The sequence below is a fragment of the Candida oxycetoniae genome (assembly GCF_023343755.2).
Source record: "Candida oxycetoniae strain CBS 10844 chromosome Unknown scaffold11, whole genome shotgun sequence".
NCBI classification, from domain to species: Eukaryota; Fungi; Ascomycota; class Pichiomycetes; order Serinales; family Debaryomycetaceae; genus Lodderomyces; species Lodderomyces oxycetoniae.
The window spans coordinates 245,663-261,971 of record NW_026055485.1 but is presented as its reverse complement, the minus strand read 5'-3'; the positions used below and the strand labels follow the sequence as shown (position 1 = coordinate 261,971).

The 16,309-nt window shown below is 38.4% G+C and overlaps 6 protein-coding genes across 6 annotated transcripts; 2 read left to right on the top strand and 4 right to left on the bottom strand. All coding sequences in view use genetic code 12, as the record gives it.

Moving 5' to 3' along the window:
* Positions 1-348: 348 nt before the first annotated feature.
* Positions 349-2,577, bottom strand: UTP8 (Utp8p; the record flags this gene model as incomplete). The annotated part of the gene is made up of 1 exon (XM_049326161.1): positions 349-2,577. The coding sequence occupies one exon, from the start codon at positions 2,575-2,577 to the stop codon at positions 349-351; it is 2,229 nt and encodes a 742-aa protein (XP_049178349.1).
* Positions 2,578-3,728: 1,151 nt separating this feature from the next.
* RHR2 (glycerol-1-phosphatase) lies at positions 3,729-4,487 on the bottom strand (the record flags this gene model as incomplete). Its single annotated transcript, XM_049326160.1, has 1 exon — positions 3,729-4,487. The coding sequence occupies one exon, from the start codon at positions 4,485-4,487 to the stop codon at positions 3,729-3,731; it is 759 nt and encodes a 252-aa protein (XP_049178348.1).
* A 2,601-nt stretch (positions 4,488-7,088) lies between these two features.
* On the top strand, positions 7,089-7,896 carry KGF56_004692 (SUMO-targeted ubiquitin ligase complex subunit; the record flags this gene model as incomplete). The annotated part of the gene is made up of 2 exons (XM_049326158.1): positions 7,089-7,128; positions 7,493-7,896. 2 exons carry the CDS (start codon positions 7,089-7,091, stop codon positions 7,894-7,896), a joined length of 444 nt encoding a protein of 147 aa, XP_049178347.1.
* A 33-nt stretch (positions 7,897-7,929) lies between these two features.
* Positions 7,930-9,783, bottom strand: KGF56_004691 (uncharacterized protein; the record flags this gene model as incomplete). The annotated part of the gene is made up of 2 exons (XM_049326157.1): positions 7,930-8,836; positions 9,047-9,783. The coding sequence occupies 2 exons, from the start codon at positions 9,781-9,783 to the stop codon at positions 7,930-7,932; spliced, it is 1,644 nt and encodes a 547-aa protein (XP_049178346.1).
* Positions 9,784-10,157: 374 nt separating this feature from the next.
* RPT2 (proteasome regulatory particle base subunit) lies at positions 10,158-11,483 on the bottom strand (the record flags this gene model as incomplete). Its single annotated transcript, XM_049326156.1, has 1 exon — positions 10,158-11,483. The coding sequence occupies one exon, from the start codon at positions 11,481-11,483 to the stop codon at positions 10,158-10,160; it is 1,326 nt and encodes a 441-aa protein (XP_049178345.1).
* A 1,077-nt stretch (positions 11,484-12,560) lies between these two features.
* Positions 12,561-16,184, top strand: ULP3 (SUMO protease; the record flags this gene model as incomplete). The annotated part of the gene is made up of 1 exon (XM_049326155.1): positions 12,561-16,184. One exon carries the CDS (start codon positions 12,561-12,563, stop codon positions 16,182-16,184), a length of 3,624 nt encoding a protein of 1,207 aa, XP_049178344.1.
* Positions 16,185-16,309: the final 125 nt, after the last annotated feature.

Sequence of the window (16,309 nt, the reverse complement as noted above, 5' to 3'; positions counted from 1 at the left end):
ATAATCGCTTGATACTCAATTAGAGAAACACAGAAGGTGATTAATTTTTTTTTCATTTTGTTTCGTGCTGAGCACCAGGCGACACCATCGAGCGACACCATCAAGCGAAGCGAGATGGTGGAGCAGCATTTAGTAGCGACACTGGGCCCCTTGTAAAGAGTAAAACATGGGCAAGGTTCTTTCTGTCCCTGAATCTCACTCTGCTCGATGGTGGCCCCTTGTAAAGAATAAAGCATGGGTCATGGGTAAGGAATTTACATCGTCTTTATCATCATTATCATTATCATCGTTGTTCGTTCGAATTTGTCCTAATCTATACTTTATTTACCTCTCTCTCTCTCTCTCTCTCTACACATCCAAGGTCTCGATAGAATACAATGGCACCTTTGAATTAACAAGACTATCCACTTTTTTATTGCCCAAACTCGTTTGATCGGTGATGGACAATAATCCCAATCCACTTGTACTTGAATTTATTTCATTTTTACTCTTCTTACCATTGTGAATCTGAGCCAACTGGTTTTTCTTTAATTGTATTTGTTTAACTAGTGTCAAATTATAGGCATTCACTTCAAGTGCTTTCAAACTAATATCAACTAATCTATTCAATCTTTTCAAATCGTCCTCTGACCAATTGAACAACCCATTGATACTAATCAAGATCTCAATTAAAATCCAATTATTAGCTGTCTTTGAAGCAAGTAATTTGTTAATCAACTCAATCACATCCACTGAGTGGTCTTGGCCATCGATAACCTTCTTCAAAACAGTTGTAATTTTATCAGTGGAAAACTCTAAAACAACACGGTTGATCAAGTCGTGAATCACAGTTGCATCCTTCTCTCTCAACAACTGCTGGAGAAAATCATCCAACGGAATATTCAAGCATGTATTGATAGCCTGTCTTAAAAGAGTCTTATTTTTCGTTTCATCGAGCAATTGTATTAATCCCTTGGCATATAATTTCGGGTAAATTGGATTGGTCAAAAGGTACATCAAGGTATATTCAGGAACAAAAGCAGAGTTCTTAAACAGTAAAGGGTTGGTATCAAATAAAAGTTCAAACAAGGACTCAATAAACTTGACATCAACAACTCGATCATTTTCTACTTCAAATTCCTTATACTGGTACACTTTATTCTTTTTACTCTGCTTGTCTCCATTTTTCTTGATATCTTGCCAAGATTTGTTATTCTTCAAATATGGTATTAATATCGATTCCCATTTATGCAAATCTCCAGCTTGTTGCGCTTCTTTTAAACTCTCATATACCTCATCAAGCTCACTGTTTGTCTTTTCGATTGAATGGCCTCCATTCACTGTGCCATCACCATCATCATCATCATCATCATCATCATACAACTCTACCAAATTATGCAACTTTTTCTCTTTAGGTTTTTCCAATGCCTTGCCTAAACATTCATTCAACTTGTTAAAGCCAACATTGATGTCAATAACATTCAAATATAAATTTTTGTCCTTATTTTTCAAGTTCAAATAGAATCCCACTGAATTCGATGTATTTTGGGATTGCCCCTTTACCGGAATAACCTGGTTTACATATACTATATCAGCCACTGGATTCGACGAGCTGGAAACCGACTTGAACTTTGATAGTAATGCACCAAATTTCACATTTATCAAATATATCATGTCGGCATTACCTAGCAAGATTCTATCGGGAGCCGGCGCCCTTATTGAAACTGGGAACTGCTTATCAATCAAGGTAGATACCAAAATAGTGTTTTGTGTTTGGAAATTGGCAATTGAAATAGACTCTAAATGAAAATTACGGTATTGGAATAAGGTTCCTTCTATGTATGCAAAAACAAAGTTCTCCTCTGCTGCTTTTTCCTCCTCCTTCTCTTTTTGGTAATCTCTCTGTACCATTTGTGCTTCGAATATTGGTTTTTGCAAGTCCAAAGAGATGAGCTTATAATTCAACTTTTTTGATCTCAACACTTTCGAAACAATCAAAAGTAGCGGCTGTTCCAAGTCACTGATAAAGGTATTAAATATCACTTCTTCTTCTTTTTCACTGCTACTTGCAATTTTATTCCCGGCAAAGCTCAAAACATTTTCAACTAGATTAATAATTTCAACTGCTCCATCAACATAAACAACAGCAATTTTAGAAACACTCAAAAATTTCACACCAATCGCTTTTTGGTGTAATTTTAATTTCGACTCTTTTGACGTTGAAATGTTGAAATTGCCATCACCACCAGTGGTGGTGGTGGTGGTGGTAGTGATAGTAGTATCATTTTCAGTTTCAACTAGTAAAAGCTGGGCACTCCTCCTTTCTGATAAACTGCATATATAGTATTTCTTATTCAGTGATTTGACCACATCCATTGCTTCTACAACAACAGATGGTTTGAGCGCATATGACCATAACAATTTCGGACTAGGTTTTATTAAATGTGACGATATCATGGATTTCGAAATTCCAAGGTCTATAATTGAAGTATCGTGAGAGATGATTGGGGACACCACCAATTTACGCGATAACTCCACATCGTTCACCCTTGGTAAGGATGTGATGGGATATTGATTTACCAAGTTGGGACCAGACATTGTAAAGCAGCCTTCAACTCTCTAATAGCTTTTATTTCGTCTACTCCTCTACTCCCTTTTTACTCTATAAATAGTAGTTTGCTAGTAATTTTTCTCCTTGCCATATTGAGATGCTCATCTCATCGCATTGAAAAAAATAAAAAAAAAAAAAAGAAATCGAGCGACACTATCGAGCGACACTATCGAGCGAAGCGAGATAGTGGAGCACACTAGCTGCTTGACACTATCGACACTATCGAGCGACACTATCGAGCGAAGCGAGATAGTGGAGCACACTAGCTGCTATCGCCTCTATCGACACTATCGAGCAACACTAGCGAGATAGTGGAGCACACTAGCTGCCACCAACTCTATCGACACTATCCACCAACACTATCGAGCGAAGCGAGATAGTGGAGCACACTAGCTGCTATCGCCTCTATTGAACGACACTATCGAGTGAGCGACACTATTGAGCAGAGCGAAAAAGTGGAGCAACACTCTTTCATCTATCTACACTCTTTCATCTATCTACACTCTTTCATCTATCTACACTCTTTCATCTATCTACACTATTTCGCTCTGCTCAATAGTGGAGCAGCACTGATTACACAGACACACTCGAGCAAATAAAAAAACAGACAGAAAATTTACACTATTGAGCAGAGCGAGAAAGTGGAGCAATAGTGGCTGCCACCACACTGGCTGCCACCAACACTATCGACACTATCGACACTATCGACACTATCTCGGTTCGCTCGATAGTGGAGCACACTCTCTCGCTCTGCTTGAAAGTGGAGAAACACTTTGTAGCAACAGTGACTGCTACTATCTTGCTCTGCCCAATAGTGGAGCACTTGTAAAAGAACACTATCGCGATGAGGTAAGATAAGAGAAAAATTATTTTCAATTTAACACAAAATATTCAATGGCTTTTTATTACGGTCCAGTGACTTGCTACAACTGTCCAATGGCTTGCCATTATGGTCCAGTGACTTGCTACAACTGTCCAATGGCTTGCCATTACGGTCCATAACTTTCTATACTGTCCAATGGGTTTCTATTACTAATGTACAATCTATAAATTACCCAACTATTACAATAGAAGACAATCTAGTTAATCTTTTTCCATTTTTTTTCTCCTTTTTATTTCTTTTTTTCTTCTTTAATTCTTAAACTAATTCCAAAAATTCTGGATCAGCGTAAAAGTAATCTTCAACGACAACTTTAAATTCTTCAGTTTCCTTATTGTAATCTGTTACGCGGAAACTGGTCAAATCTTTAACCACAATATTGGCACCTGCTTTTCTCACTTTTTCAGGATCATACGTTGAGCAAATACCAACAACCATAGCACCTGCTTTCTCCCCAGCTTCTATACCTGCTGGAGCATCTTCAAAAACAACCACTTTGCTCCTTTTATCACCAAAACCTAAATTTTCTCTTGCTGCCAAGTATCCTTGTGGATGTGGCTTACCTTTTGTCACTTTTTCAGCAGTAATGAAAACATCTGGTTTTTCAATGGTTAATAATTTTAGCCACTTTGTAGCTAATGGTAATGTACCCGATGTCACCACTGCCCATTTTTGCTTACCATCTTTGGTCTGCGAAGAATAGCTATCGAATTGTTTAACCAATTCAACTGAACCTGGTATAGCTTTAGCATGTTGACCGAAAGAATCTGGAATTTCGCTTTCCCATTGAGTAACTTGCTCAACCTCTGCATCTTCTGGTGACCATTTATTTATGACATCAAAAGTACGACACCCGTGAGAGGTTCTGATAATCTCTTCGGGGTTAACGTGTGGTCTCGTTTTACCAAACTCTCTCCAAAACTCAGATATTGCTCCTGTTGAGTTGACCAAAGTACCATCGCAATCGAATAATGCGACGTTACAATAAAACACAGCTATTTGCTTTGCAATTGTCATGACAAATAAAAAAAGGAAAGAAAGTTATTATTAGGTCAATTGACTTGAAAGAATGAAGTAGGAAAAAAAAAAACCAATACTATCCTATTAACAACTTAGAGATTAGGTTGAGAGGAGGGGGGGGCAACTCTTAGCTTATATACTCTTTCCCCTGAAAGTTGGTATAAACTCAAACGGAAGATACCGATGAGTAAAACAATGCACAATTACCAAAATTTAAACCACATGGTGCAAATAACGTTTGGTAGCGATACTTTCTAAATGGTTATATTCTCTTAGCGTTAAGGCGCCAAAAGAAAAAAAAAAAAAAAGAAAAAAAGAAATTGCAAAAGAAGAATGGTAGCATTGTTGTTGCTTTTTATTAAAAGTTTTTTTTCTTTTCTACTGTAACCATAGAGTATACAAGGAAAGAGAGTATGGCGAGACTATCGAGCGAAAGCGAGATAGTGGAGCACATTGACTGATGATACATTATAGCCCGGGATAAATACAATCAACACAATAATAGGTATTCTATTCTATTATACATATTGACAAACAGATGGGGGGGCGTTAACCAAAGGTCTATTTTAACTTGATTGTTTACTCTTATCAGTGTGCTCTATGCATTAAAAGTTTATAGTAATACTATTGTACTTTAATTGAATCGCCCTACTAGGAAGTAAGGTATATCTCTACTTTTTTACTAGAGAAACAATAACAAAAAAACCTCTCAAACCCGTGTGTTTTTGGCAAAAAGGGGTGAGAGGGTGAAGGGGGTGAGCCTAAGTCATTTACATTAAAAAAAAAGAGAGAGAATGATAAAAGAAAGGATGCTGAAAAAGGATGCTGAAAAAGGATGCTAAAAAAGGAAGATGAAAAAAAGATGAAAAAAAGAAAGATGATAAAAGATCAATTTAGAGGGTATATTCCCCGTTTACAAAAATTATTGTCATCCGGTGGGCCCATCTTGACCGAGGCTTTCTTAATTCTTTACTTGGAAGCCTTGAATGCTAGGTTGTTCACCAATAATATAGACTTACTGTTTTCACTAGCAATGCCATCTCTCACTAAAAGCCCCTCTTTTCAAGCCATCTCTCACCAAAAGCCCCTCTCTTCAGCTATCTCTCACCAAAAGCCCCTCTCTTCAGCTATCTCTCACCAAAAGCCCCTCTCTTCAGCTATCTCTCACCAAAAGCCCCTCTCTTCAGCTATCTCTCACCAAAAGCCCCTCTCTTCAGCTATCTCTCACCAAAAGCCCCTCTCTTCAAGCTATCTCTACTGAATAGTCCTTTATCTTCCTACATTATCTCTATTTCAAACAATATTTCGTCTTTATTATTCTCTCTTCCTTATCTGGTTCTGTTTTAAATTTCGTGGCGATGTTATCCGAAAAACGAAAAGAAAGAAAAAAGAAAATTTTGACACCAGAGAAGGCATAATCTTGTCCAAGGTGAAATCAAAAAAAAAAAAAAAAAACCTACATGGACATATCTTTAATAGCCTCTGGTTTTCCCAAGAAGTTCTGATAAGCACCTGTGATCATTTTGTTTGTGATTTCTATGATGATAATTGTGGCAATTGTTGCAGTTGTACTTTTTTAGGTTATGTGTGCCCCCCCCCCTTTCCAATACATACGTCATAGTTTATTATCATCAAATCTGCGCGCTATCTATTACTAGCTATCAAAAAATATTGACACTTTTAACCATATCACGTGACTAACAAAACTTTATCAAAACTTTATATTTCTTAATATGACGTCATTTTCAATCATTTTTGTGCTTTTAAAATGTAGTATATTTATACACGACCCTTGTTCAACCACGCTAACAATTGTTTGCATCTAAAACCAACTGCAATGTGGATAATAGTTGAACGGAAAGGAGTGGGTTGGAGAACAATAAGAGCAGCGGTGTTGTGTCCATGTGATAGTTACTCTACAGTTTTTGCTGTACTATCGAGCGAAGCGAGATTGTGGAGCACACTAGCTGACACTGGCTGACACTGGCTGACACTGACACTATCGATAAAGCACACTAGCTGACAGACTAATTACTATTAACTAATAGTGGCAAGCCTCATTAAATGAGGCTTTGCTACTAACTATGTAGAGAGTTAATAACGACACTATCGAGTAGAGCGCTCGATAGTGTGGTACGTCTGTACCATATCCTCCAAATACACAACCTTGTTCCTTCTCCTCCACAGTCCCCCTATGTCTGTCAGTACTGCTCCACTATCGAGCACACACGGGTCAGTCCTGCTCCACTATTTAGCACACACGGGTCAGTCCAGCCCTACTATATTTTCGACACTATCGCTCTGCTCGCTCTGTTCGCTCTGCTCGATAGTGCAGCACAGTTGACTAGTGACACTTGAAATTCTCCTCACCCTTGCCCCTGCCCTTTTCTTCTCCAGCCCTTTTCTTCTCCAGCCCTTCTCTTCTCCAGCCCTTTTCTTCTCCAGTCCTTCTCTTCTCCAGCCCTTCTCTTCCCCAGCCCTTCTCTTCTCCAGCCCTTCTCTTCTCCAGCCCTTCTCTTCTCCAGCCCTTCTCTTCTCCTTTACTTTTTAATTTGGTTTTACAAAGCAGGGGAACCAAAACGCATATCTGATCAGCAAATGCGTATCAAATCAGCAATTGAGTATCGAATCGCAACTGGTTCTGATCTTTATTCAGTTTGATATTTTGGGTTTTCGTGCATTAATCAGTTAAATAACTTGTCTATCACTACATTGATCAGATTGTCAACCATCTCCTTCTCCTCCTCTGTATACCTCAAAACATGAAAACCAAATACTCTTTTTCTCCATTTCAAATAACTATCACCTTCTTTTCCTCCCCTCCTCATTTGCATACTATGTAAGGCTCTTCTCTCCGTATAATTTAACTTGTAATCCCTACTCCTCCTTCAATTCCCCTTCCCAGTCACGTGATATGCTTCACCTTTTGACATTTTTATTTTTCATTGTTTGAAAAATCAATGAATACAAAGTTCACCCGCAAAAGCATCAGTTAATGCCAGATTACGACATCATCGAGATATCCTCGGAAGATGATGATGAAGTGGAAATACTCGAATTTAGGAAAATAACACAGGATCTTATAAACTCCACGGATCATGAACAACAACCGCAGCTGCAGCAAGAAAAACAATCTAATTCAGGACACAAGGTTACCAAAAAGCTATCCGATATCCAGTGCCCCATATGCTTTGATATAGTAGAGAATGCAACAACAACTACTTGTGGCCATATTTTTTGCTTACAATGCATTGAACAAAGCATTAGTAGTTCCCGAGCAAGGGGGCAAGCAAATATGCCAAGAGGGAAAGGCCTATGTCCATTGTGCAGAAAAGTAGTCTCGTTTAAAGAAACCATTATATTGAAGTTGAAAAAGGCAGACACGGTATTTAGAGAACCAAAATAAGATAAAGGTTAAGCTGCTCTGCTTTTAAATGTGTTAATACATTGTGGAATTTTTTAAGTGATACTGATAAAGTGTAAGGTACTTTTGCTTGTCGATAAATTCCACTTTCTGTTTTGTCGTTTTCAAGTTCTCCAAAATGCAATTGTAAATTTCAAACATCCAGTTTCTGCATGTTTCCGGTTCATCAAGATACAAAATAGCTACCAATCTTTCAAAAATGTCCCCCAACATCTCATTTGCTATGTCAAGACTCTTTTCGGTAATGATTTTCCTCATATATTCTCGATATTTGACATTTGTTACTCCCTCGTGCAATTTGTAAGCTAAACTAAGACGATTGAATATAATGTTTGTGTTGAGAAAATGCAAATCATCCATGTTCCATTTGAAATTGGGATTCATTTTGGAATAGTGTATTAGAAACTCGGCTGAATACCGCTTTAAAACTGTGTCACCTAAAACATCGAGATTTTCAACTAGTCTCTTGAGTGTTTTGTTTTTCTCATACAATTCAAAATCTGGCACAACCAATGATATTCCAAAAAACTTATACAAGATTTGATTATGGAATTTGGGAATAGGTGGAAGTTTATTTGGTAAAGTGATCAAAAATGGAGACTTGGTTACTTGTGCAAATAATGTTAGATCCAATGCAATTTGGTTTGAAGACAAAAACTGTGATACTTTTTCAATATACTCGTTGATGAAAAGTTCATTGTTGAATATTTTCTCAAGCTCATTTCTGTCGGCGATAGGGGTAAGAAATTTGAGTATTAAGTAGTCATAGTCTTTGTCTTCAAGGTAAACCATTGCGGCAAATACATTGACTGGAGTGAATCCTGTAAACACCACCAATTCGCTTTCTTCAATTTGTTGAAACCGGATTTTTTTGCAATCATTCTTCACAAAACACTGGTATAACAGCAATGGTTTGTGCTTACTAAACATACACCATTTGATCAAGTATTCAAATATCAACAGCCGGCCAATCTGATTCAAAACTGCTACACTCGTGCGGTTTTTGAAGTTTCTAGTTTCATCAATTTTCAACTCTATGGGAGAGATTAAACTCCCCAGCCTGTGAAAAATAGATGCTTGTCCCCTCAACGAAACCTTGATTTTTTCCATATTCAGCGAATCGAATTCATACCTCCCTGTGCCAAGTGCATCAAGTAGATCATAATTGAAGAATTTAAAACTCTTGTAATTCGGCGTTTTTTGTTTATATTCAAGTTGTTTTTTGGCTACTAATGCTTCGCAAGAATACTCCCTCATTATTGCCTCAAATGTGCGAGTTTGACCTAAATCAACAGTTTTGTTCTTTTTTAAACCTCGAAACTCCTCCAAGAGAAATGTACTCCAATCTGTACTTGTGGTGGTGTCATTGTCTTGAATAGGAGACCCCTTATTAGTTATTGCTTGCTCTTTTGGAGCTGAACTTTCACCCAATTCCAGCTGTTGCAGGACTAGATTATTACTTTGCCCTTTTATGCTAACTGGTTGATTTTCAGACCTGCTATGCTTTGAACCCCCATTTTTATCTTTGAGACTGTTCTTGCGTCGCTTTGATGCTATAGAATTGATTGAAATATCCTCTGCTTGCTCAATTCCGTGCAATTTTTCCAACTTCTCAGCTCTGGCTCTATTATCTTTGAGAGATTTCACAAATGTACTTATTGATATCTCCTCAACGACTTTCTTTTTTGGCAAAAACTTGACCTCTTTTGCATTTCCTTGCTTGACGGCTTGCAAGGGATATGACAATCTTGATTTTCCACCACTAGAACCTTGTTGCAAACGTTGAATAGAATGTATACAACGAATTAAATTTCGATATAGTACAATATTGATTTTTGGACATGGCACAACATTAAAGCAAAATATCATTGCTTTTCTTACTATGTCACTTTTTTTTCTAATCTTTCTTTTACTGCTATAACCCAATGTCCTTATGTCGTACTTTTCCTTTAAGCATCATTAGAGGAAAGAAAAACTCAAGAGGCCTTTAACTATGAACCTTTAGTTCAACTAAGAAACAGGTTATTGCAATATAAAACTGTACATAATGGTAGCATCTTGAAAAATTACAGATTATTAAAGTCGCAAATCTTTTTTAAATTTGCGACATTGGTGCATTGATTCTTTACCATACAAAAGTTGTTTAACGTATAAACTGAAGATGTATATTTCAATGGCGTATATATATATATATATATATATATATATATATATATCTGTTTATTTATTTGAGTTTTCTTTGCTCACAAATACAACCCTTCCAAGTTCTCTTCCACTTTATTCTTCAACACTGTTTCCTTGGCTGCTTTGAAATCATCCGCCTTGACTTGCATACGCCTCTCCCGCAAGGCCATAAGACCTGCTTCGGTACAGATTGCCTTGATATCGGCACCGGACAAATCGTCCTTCCCAGTAACAATCTCATCCAAATTGACATCATCGGCCAAACTCATTTTCGAAGTGTGGATGGATAAAATCTTCTTTTTGGTATTTGAATCGGGATTCTCAAATAGTATCTTTCTATCAATTCTTCCCGGTCTGATCAAAGCAGGATCAAGACTTTCAATTCTGTTAGTGGCCATAATGACCTTGATATCACCCCTATCGTCAAATCCATCTAATTGATTAAGCAACTCCAACATTGTTCTTTGGATTTCCCTCTCACCACCGGATGTCGACTCGTATCTCTTTGTACCAATAGCGTCGATCTCATCAATGAACACAATAGATGGTGCATGTTCTCCTGCGATTTGGAAAATTTGACGACATAATCTTGGACCGTCACCTAAATATTTCTGAATTAATTCCGACCCTACTATTCTCAAAAATGTAGCAGATGTCAGATTGGCTACCGCCTTAGCTAGCAATGTCTTTCCGGTCCCGGGAGCACCATACAATATTACTCCCTTTGGTGGTTTTATTCCCATCTCCTCGTACAATTCAGGATGTGTCAATGGCAATTCTACAGACTCCTTAATCTCCTGGATCTGCGATTCTAATCCTCCGATATCAGCATAGGACTCTGTTGGCGACTTGTCCAACTTCATTACCGAGACCATTGGGTCAGCATCATCTTGGAGAACACCGACAACAGCCACTGTTTTGTGATGTAGCAACACCGAACACCCAGGCTCTAACAAACCCTTATCTACAAAGGACATTATAGGCACATAATACTCTGAGCTTGCCGTACTAGACACAATCGCATGGTCATCGTCAATAATCTCTTCTAGTGTTCCAATCGCCATTGGATACCCGCGTAATTCGTCGATTTTTTCTCTTTCCTCAGCTTGTCTTGCTTCTGTAGGTTGGAAAGCTTCCTGGTTGAAAACCAACTCTTCCTCTAACAAAAGATGATCCTTAACTCTTTCCAATTTCAACAACTTCAATTTACACCTTGTGTTGGGTAATATCGTTGGTAATTTAACTGCAGTGTCTGGACCTTTTCTTCTCTTTTTACCAAATTTAGACTCTACAGGAGGCTCATATTTGGGTTTCTCTTTCTTCTTATCGTCTTTCTTCTTATTGGCATTATTGCCACCTGGCATACCTGAGGATCCCTGTCCCATATTTCCTCGAAAAGCTCCTAAAAATTGACAAGAGAAGAAAAGACAAGAGAGTGTAATCCTTTAACTATTGTATGATCAAAGTTCTAGTGAGGTTTTTTTCGTTAGCCATAAAAGCTTGCCACCAATTTTTCAATGCGTGGAGCTACCACAAATGACACTATCGAGCAGAGCGAGATAGTGTCATTAGTCAGTGTGCTCCACTATCAACTCTATCAAGCAGAGCGAGATAGTGGAGCAACATTCAGTGACTTGTTACAACACTATCGGCACTATCGAGCAGAGCGAGATGGTGGAGCAACACTTAGTAGCTTACTGTCTCGCTCCGTCGATAGTGTCGCACGATAGTGTTGCTGGACAGTAGAGCTAAACTCAGTAGCTTGTAACAACACTATCTCGCTCTGCTCGATAGTGTTGCTTGATAGTGTTAGTAGCTTGTAACAACACAATTTCGCTCTGCTCGATAGTGTCGCTCGATAGTGTCGCTCGATAGTATAGCTGGACAGTAGAGCTAAACTCGGTAGCTTGTAACAACACTATCTCGCTCTGCTCGATAGTGTTGCTCGATAGTGTCGCTCGATAGTGTCGCTTGATAGTGTCGCTCAATAGTGTAGTATTCTTTTTTCTCTAGCTCATCTCATCTCTACTCTCATAACCCTATAGTCAATATGCCCCACTATCTCGCTCTGCTCGATAATAAAGTCAAAGACAACGCTAGTGCTCTATCTACACCCATCTACTAGTTTCAACTCATCCTAGATAACCTCTTACGTAACCTCCTACACGACCTCCTACACGACTTCCTACACGACTTCCTACACGACTTCCCCCTTCCCCCTTCCCTCCTCCTAATTGATTTGCAATTACTGCTACTCTTCCACTAACATCACCCTTGGCTTTGCTAGTGCAGTTTTCATACCTTTTTTCCCTACTCTTCTTCTTCTTAAAGTAAGGACTGGCAGTATAGAGCATTTAAATTCTCTGCTTCATTATTAAAACGAATTTCTTTCATTTCCCTCCCCCACGATTTTTGAATGGTTTCCAATTCACCTGATTGCAAGAGAGAACATCTAGATCGTCATGATTAATCATGCTTTCGAAAACAAGGAGATTACCACAAAGAAAAAACTATCCAAAAGTCCACGAAATGGTGGATTTCACCCTACAGATACTTTGCTCTCGCTGCCCTTGTCGAAGCCATCCCCAATGTCTAACCCGATCCGGGTAGAAAAGTCGTCCACAGACGTTTCCCAAGTATTACAAGATTCTAAGCAAAATCGTCTACGACTAGACTCCTTAACACATTATAAACCACACCATTCACTAGCAGACTCCACAAAACATACATATTTTCCAAAACGAAATAGAGATAAAAATCTCGATTCCCAGGAGATTATTGAGTCAAGAGACAGCTTGCTTCTACTTGCAAAGAAAACGCGAGGAAAGATATCTGAAGTACGAGATTGTTCAGGTCGGTACTTGAACTTGAACGAGCACCGTTTGCGAGAACCGCCTCGAGTTTGCCAATCGTTGAGATCATATGAATACCTGGGGAAACCTTTAGCACAAAGGTACAGAGGCCCCGGTATTGCTTTGGCAGTTTCTTCAAATGGCCGGTTTATATACATATGCAAAGATCAACAGCCTGTGGACGATTTCGTCGTTGATATTGACAAACACTTGAAACAGTTTGTTTTTCGTAGCGACTCGTTTGCGATGAAATTGAATGACAGGTTTGAATACATTACGGCAATACATGATGGGACAGTTGTCAAATTTCGTGATTATTTCAAAGAGTATCCAAATCCCAAAGTGCAGTTTGGAATCTTTGCTGAAGAGAACCGTTCAAAAGAGCCCGTTGCAGTGCCTTCAATACTGAAAAAGCTCGTTGCAGTGCCTTCAATACTGAAAGAGCCCGTTGCAGTGCCTTCAATACTGAAAGAGCCCGTTGCAGTGCCTTCAATACTGAAAGAGCCCATTGCAGTGCCTTCAATACTGAAAGAGCCCATTGCAGTGCCTTCAATACTGAAAGAGCCCGTTGCAGTGCCTTCAATACTGAAAGCGCCAAAGGTGATTGATCCGTTGAAAAACGTTGTTGTAAGAAGTGCACTTCGGAGAAGTTGCAGAGTATTACCTACTGAAAAGTCTGTCAGGAGTGAAAAGTCTGTTGAAAGAAAAGACTCTGTTGAAAAAAGAGAACCTTTTGAAAAGAAAGAGTCTGTTGAAAGAAAACAGTTTGTTGAATTGGAAAAGCCTGCCAACAAGCTTGAAAAGAATTCCAAAACCAGTCGAAAAGCTGAATTTGATGGCGATGACGTTCAGCTCATTGAAGCTAACGGTAATGATTATGCCAAATTTTTTAATAATGTAAACCATGTGGGACCTGAGGTGGTGCCATCTTTTCATCCGGAATTACGTTTCAAGTTCAATGACGGAACTGAGATGTTCATCAACCGCAAAGATTTTGAAACATTGTTTCATAATAATTGGGTCAATGATTTGTTGATAGATTTTGGATTGAAATATCTGATTCAAAAAAGCATAGAGGAAGGTAAAGTGAAATCTAATGAAATTTATGCCTTCAACTCATTCTTTTACACAAAGTTGGTTTCAAAGGAAAAAGAGGGGCCACAGGATTATTATGGCAATATTCGGAGATGGTTGCAAAAGATTGATTTGATGAGTTATCCATATGTGGTGATTCCCATTAATGAGGATCTACATTGGTATTGTTGCATTGTGAGAAATCTACCTGCTTTGTTAAAAGCTGAGAAAGAAAATAAAGCTCGCGTTGAGGCAGATAGTGATGTAGAAGAAGTGGATCCCAAAGTAAAAAGTACTGCAGATATTTTTGTTTTCGACTCGTTGGGAATGAGAAGAGACCATGTCAAAGTACCTTTAAAACAATTTATTATTGGATATTGCAAGGAAAAATATGATTTGGATATTGCCAAAGATCATATACGTGTTCATTCAGCTCGAGTGCCAAGACAGAGAAATTTTAATGATTGTGGTGTTCATGTTTTATTCAATGTTCGGAAGTGGCTAAATAGAATACCCGAGTGTGAGGCGCACTGGAGAAAGTTTCAACCAGGTACAGTTAAACACTTGTTTCCAGCTGAAGAAAGGAATAGAGAACGTATTTTTTGGGTGGAAACTTTGCTCCAATTACATCTGGAGCAAGATTATCGAGCAGAACATTCTTCCGATGAAGAGAGTGATGATGATATTGAGATTCTTGAGGATAACAGAACTTCTTCTTCTAGACGAAACAAGTTACATGGTGATGTAGGACAGAGAGAGACAATGAAGAAAAGTACTCTGCAGAAGGATAAACTGGAAAGCATTACAAATGATAATGTCTTGTCTGTGGCTAAAGAGGATGTTCCCGAGCTGACAAGCGTCAAGAAGAAGGAAACTGAGTCTTTCAAGTCGGGAGATGAAATTGTTATACCTAACTCTCTCAAAGTTGAGGTGGACGAATTTAGAGAAAAACTAAGCAAAACAGAGCAGATGGAGGAAAAAGAAGAGGAGAAAAAGGAGAAGAAGAAGGAGAAAATTGACAAAGAATCGACCAGACTGGCTACCAGTAACAATGACATTTATGAGGTTTGTGAGGAAAAAGTTGGAAAAGATTTATTAACGGGCAAAAAATTAAATACAAAGAATTCCTATTCGGAGTTAATAGAAGTAACTGAAGAGCGGATAAAAGTTGATGGTGATGGCTTTTCCTCTCCCCCCTCCCCACCCTCATCTTCCTCCTCCTCATCGACATTAACAAAATCAACATCAAGTAAAGACGGAAAGCAAACTAATAAACTGTCAAACGGTTATATCAAGGACTCAGAAGGAAAAGTTAAAAATTCATCACTACCTCAAAACTTTTACGATAGTTTCAATCAGCTCAATAGCAGCGATGACAGATTTTCAGTTGCACTGGTAGCACTGGCATCGAAGCTTGCTAGAGAGAATGGGGTGAAAATTAATACAGAATCAAGTGTAAATGCCTGTGTAGAGGCAAATGACATGTCTCGGTGGCCAAAACTCAGCGATGTGCTCGAAATGAAAGCGGCAACAATTGACCCCTTTGGAAATACAAGTCAAAGCAATGCCCCTAGTATAGTGAAAAAGCTGAAAATAGAACGTTTTTTAGTACCTGCTAAAGAAGAAGACGAAAATGTGGGAGGAGCTAGAGGTGATGAAAGTGTAAGTAATGAAGCAAGAGCTAGAGGTGATGAAAGTGCAAGTAATGAAGCAAGAGCTAGAGGTGATGAAAGTGCAAGTAAAGAATCAAGAGCTGGAGGTGATGAAAGTGCAAGTAAAGAATCAAGAGCTGGAGGTGATGAAAGTGCAAGTAAAGAATCAAGAGCTGGAGGTGATGAAAGTGCAAGTAAAGAATCAAGAGCTGGAGGTGATGAAAGTGCAAGTAAAGAATCAAGAGCTGGAGGTGATGAAAGTGCAAGTAAAGATGGAAAAGTTTTCGACATTAATGAGTCATTTGAAAATAAAACAAAAACTTCACCCTTGAAACGCAAAAGGGGTAACAAGATTATAAAAATGAATTGTTTTGATATCGAGAGCGATACAAATCTGAATGTTGAAGAAATAATAGACTTATCAAGAGACGTTTCTAGTGAGAAAAACAAGGACGAAAAGCGTACAAGCCTGCATTCCAACTTTTCGAAAAGACGAAGACTTTTATAGAAGGAAACACCTATGCGCATACATACACACAAACACACAAACACACCCGGTCCGTTTTTTGCGGGAGAATCTTCTTCTCTTTGAATAAAGAAAAGCATCTCCAAAAGTTTAGTTAACTGTATTTT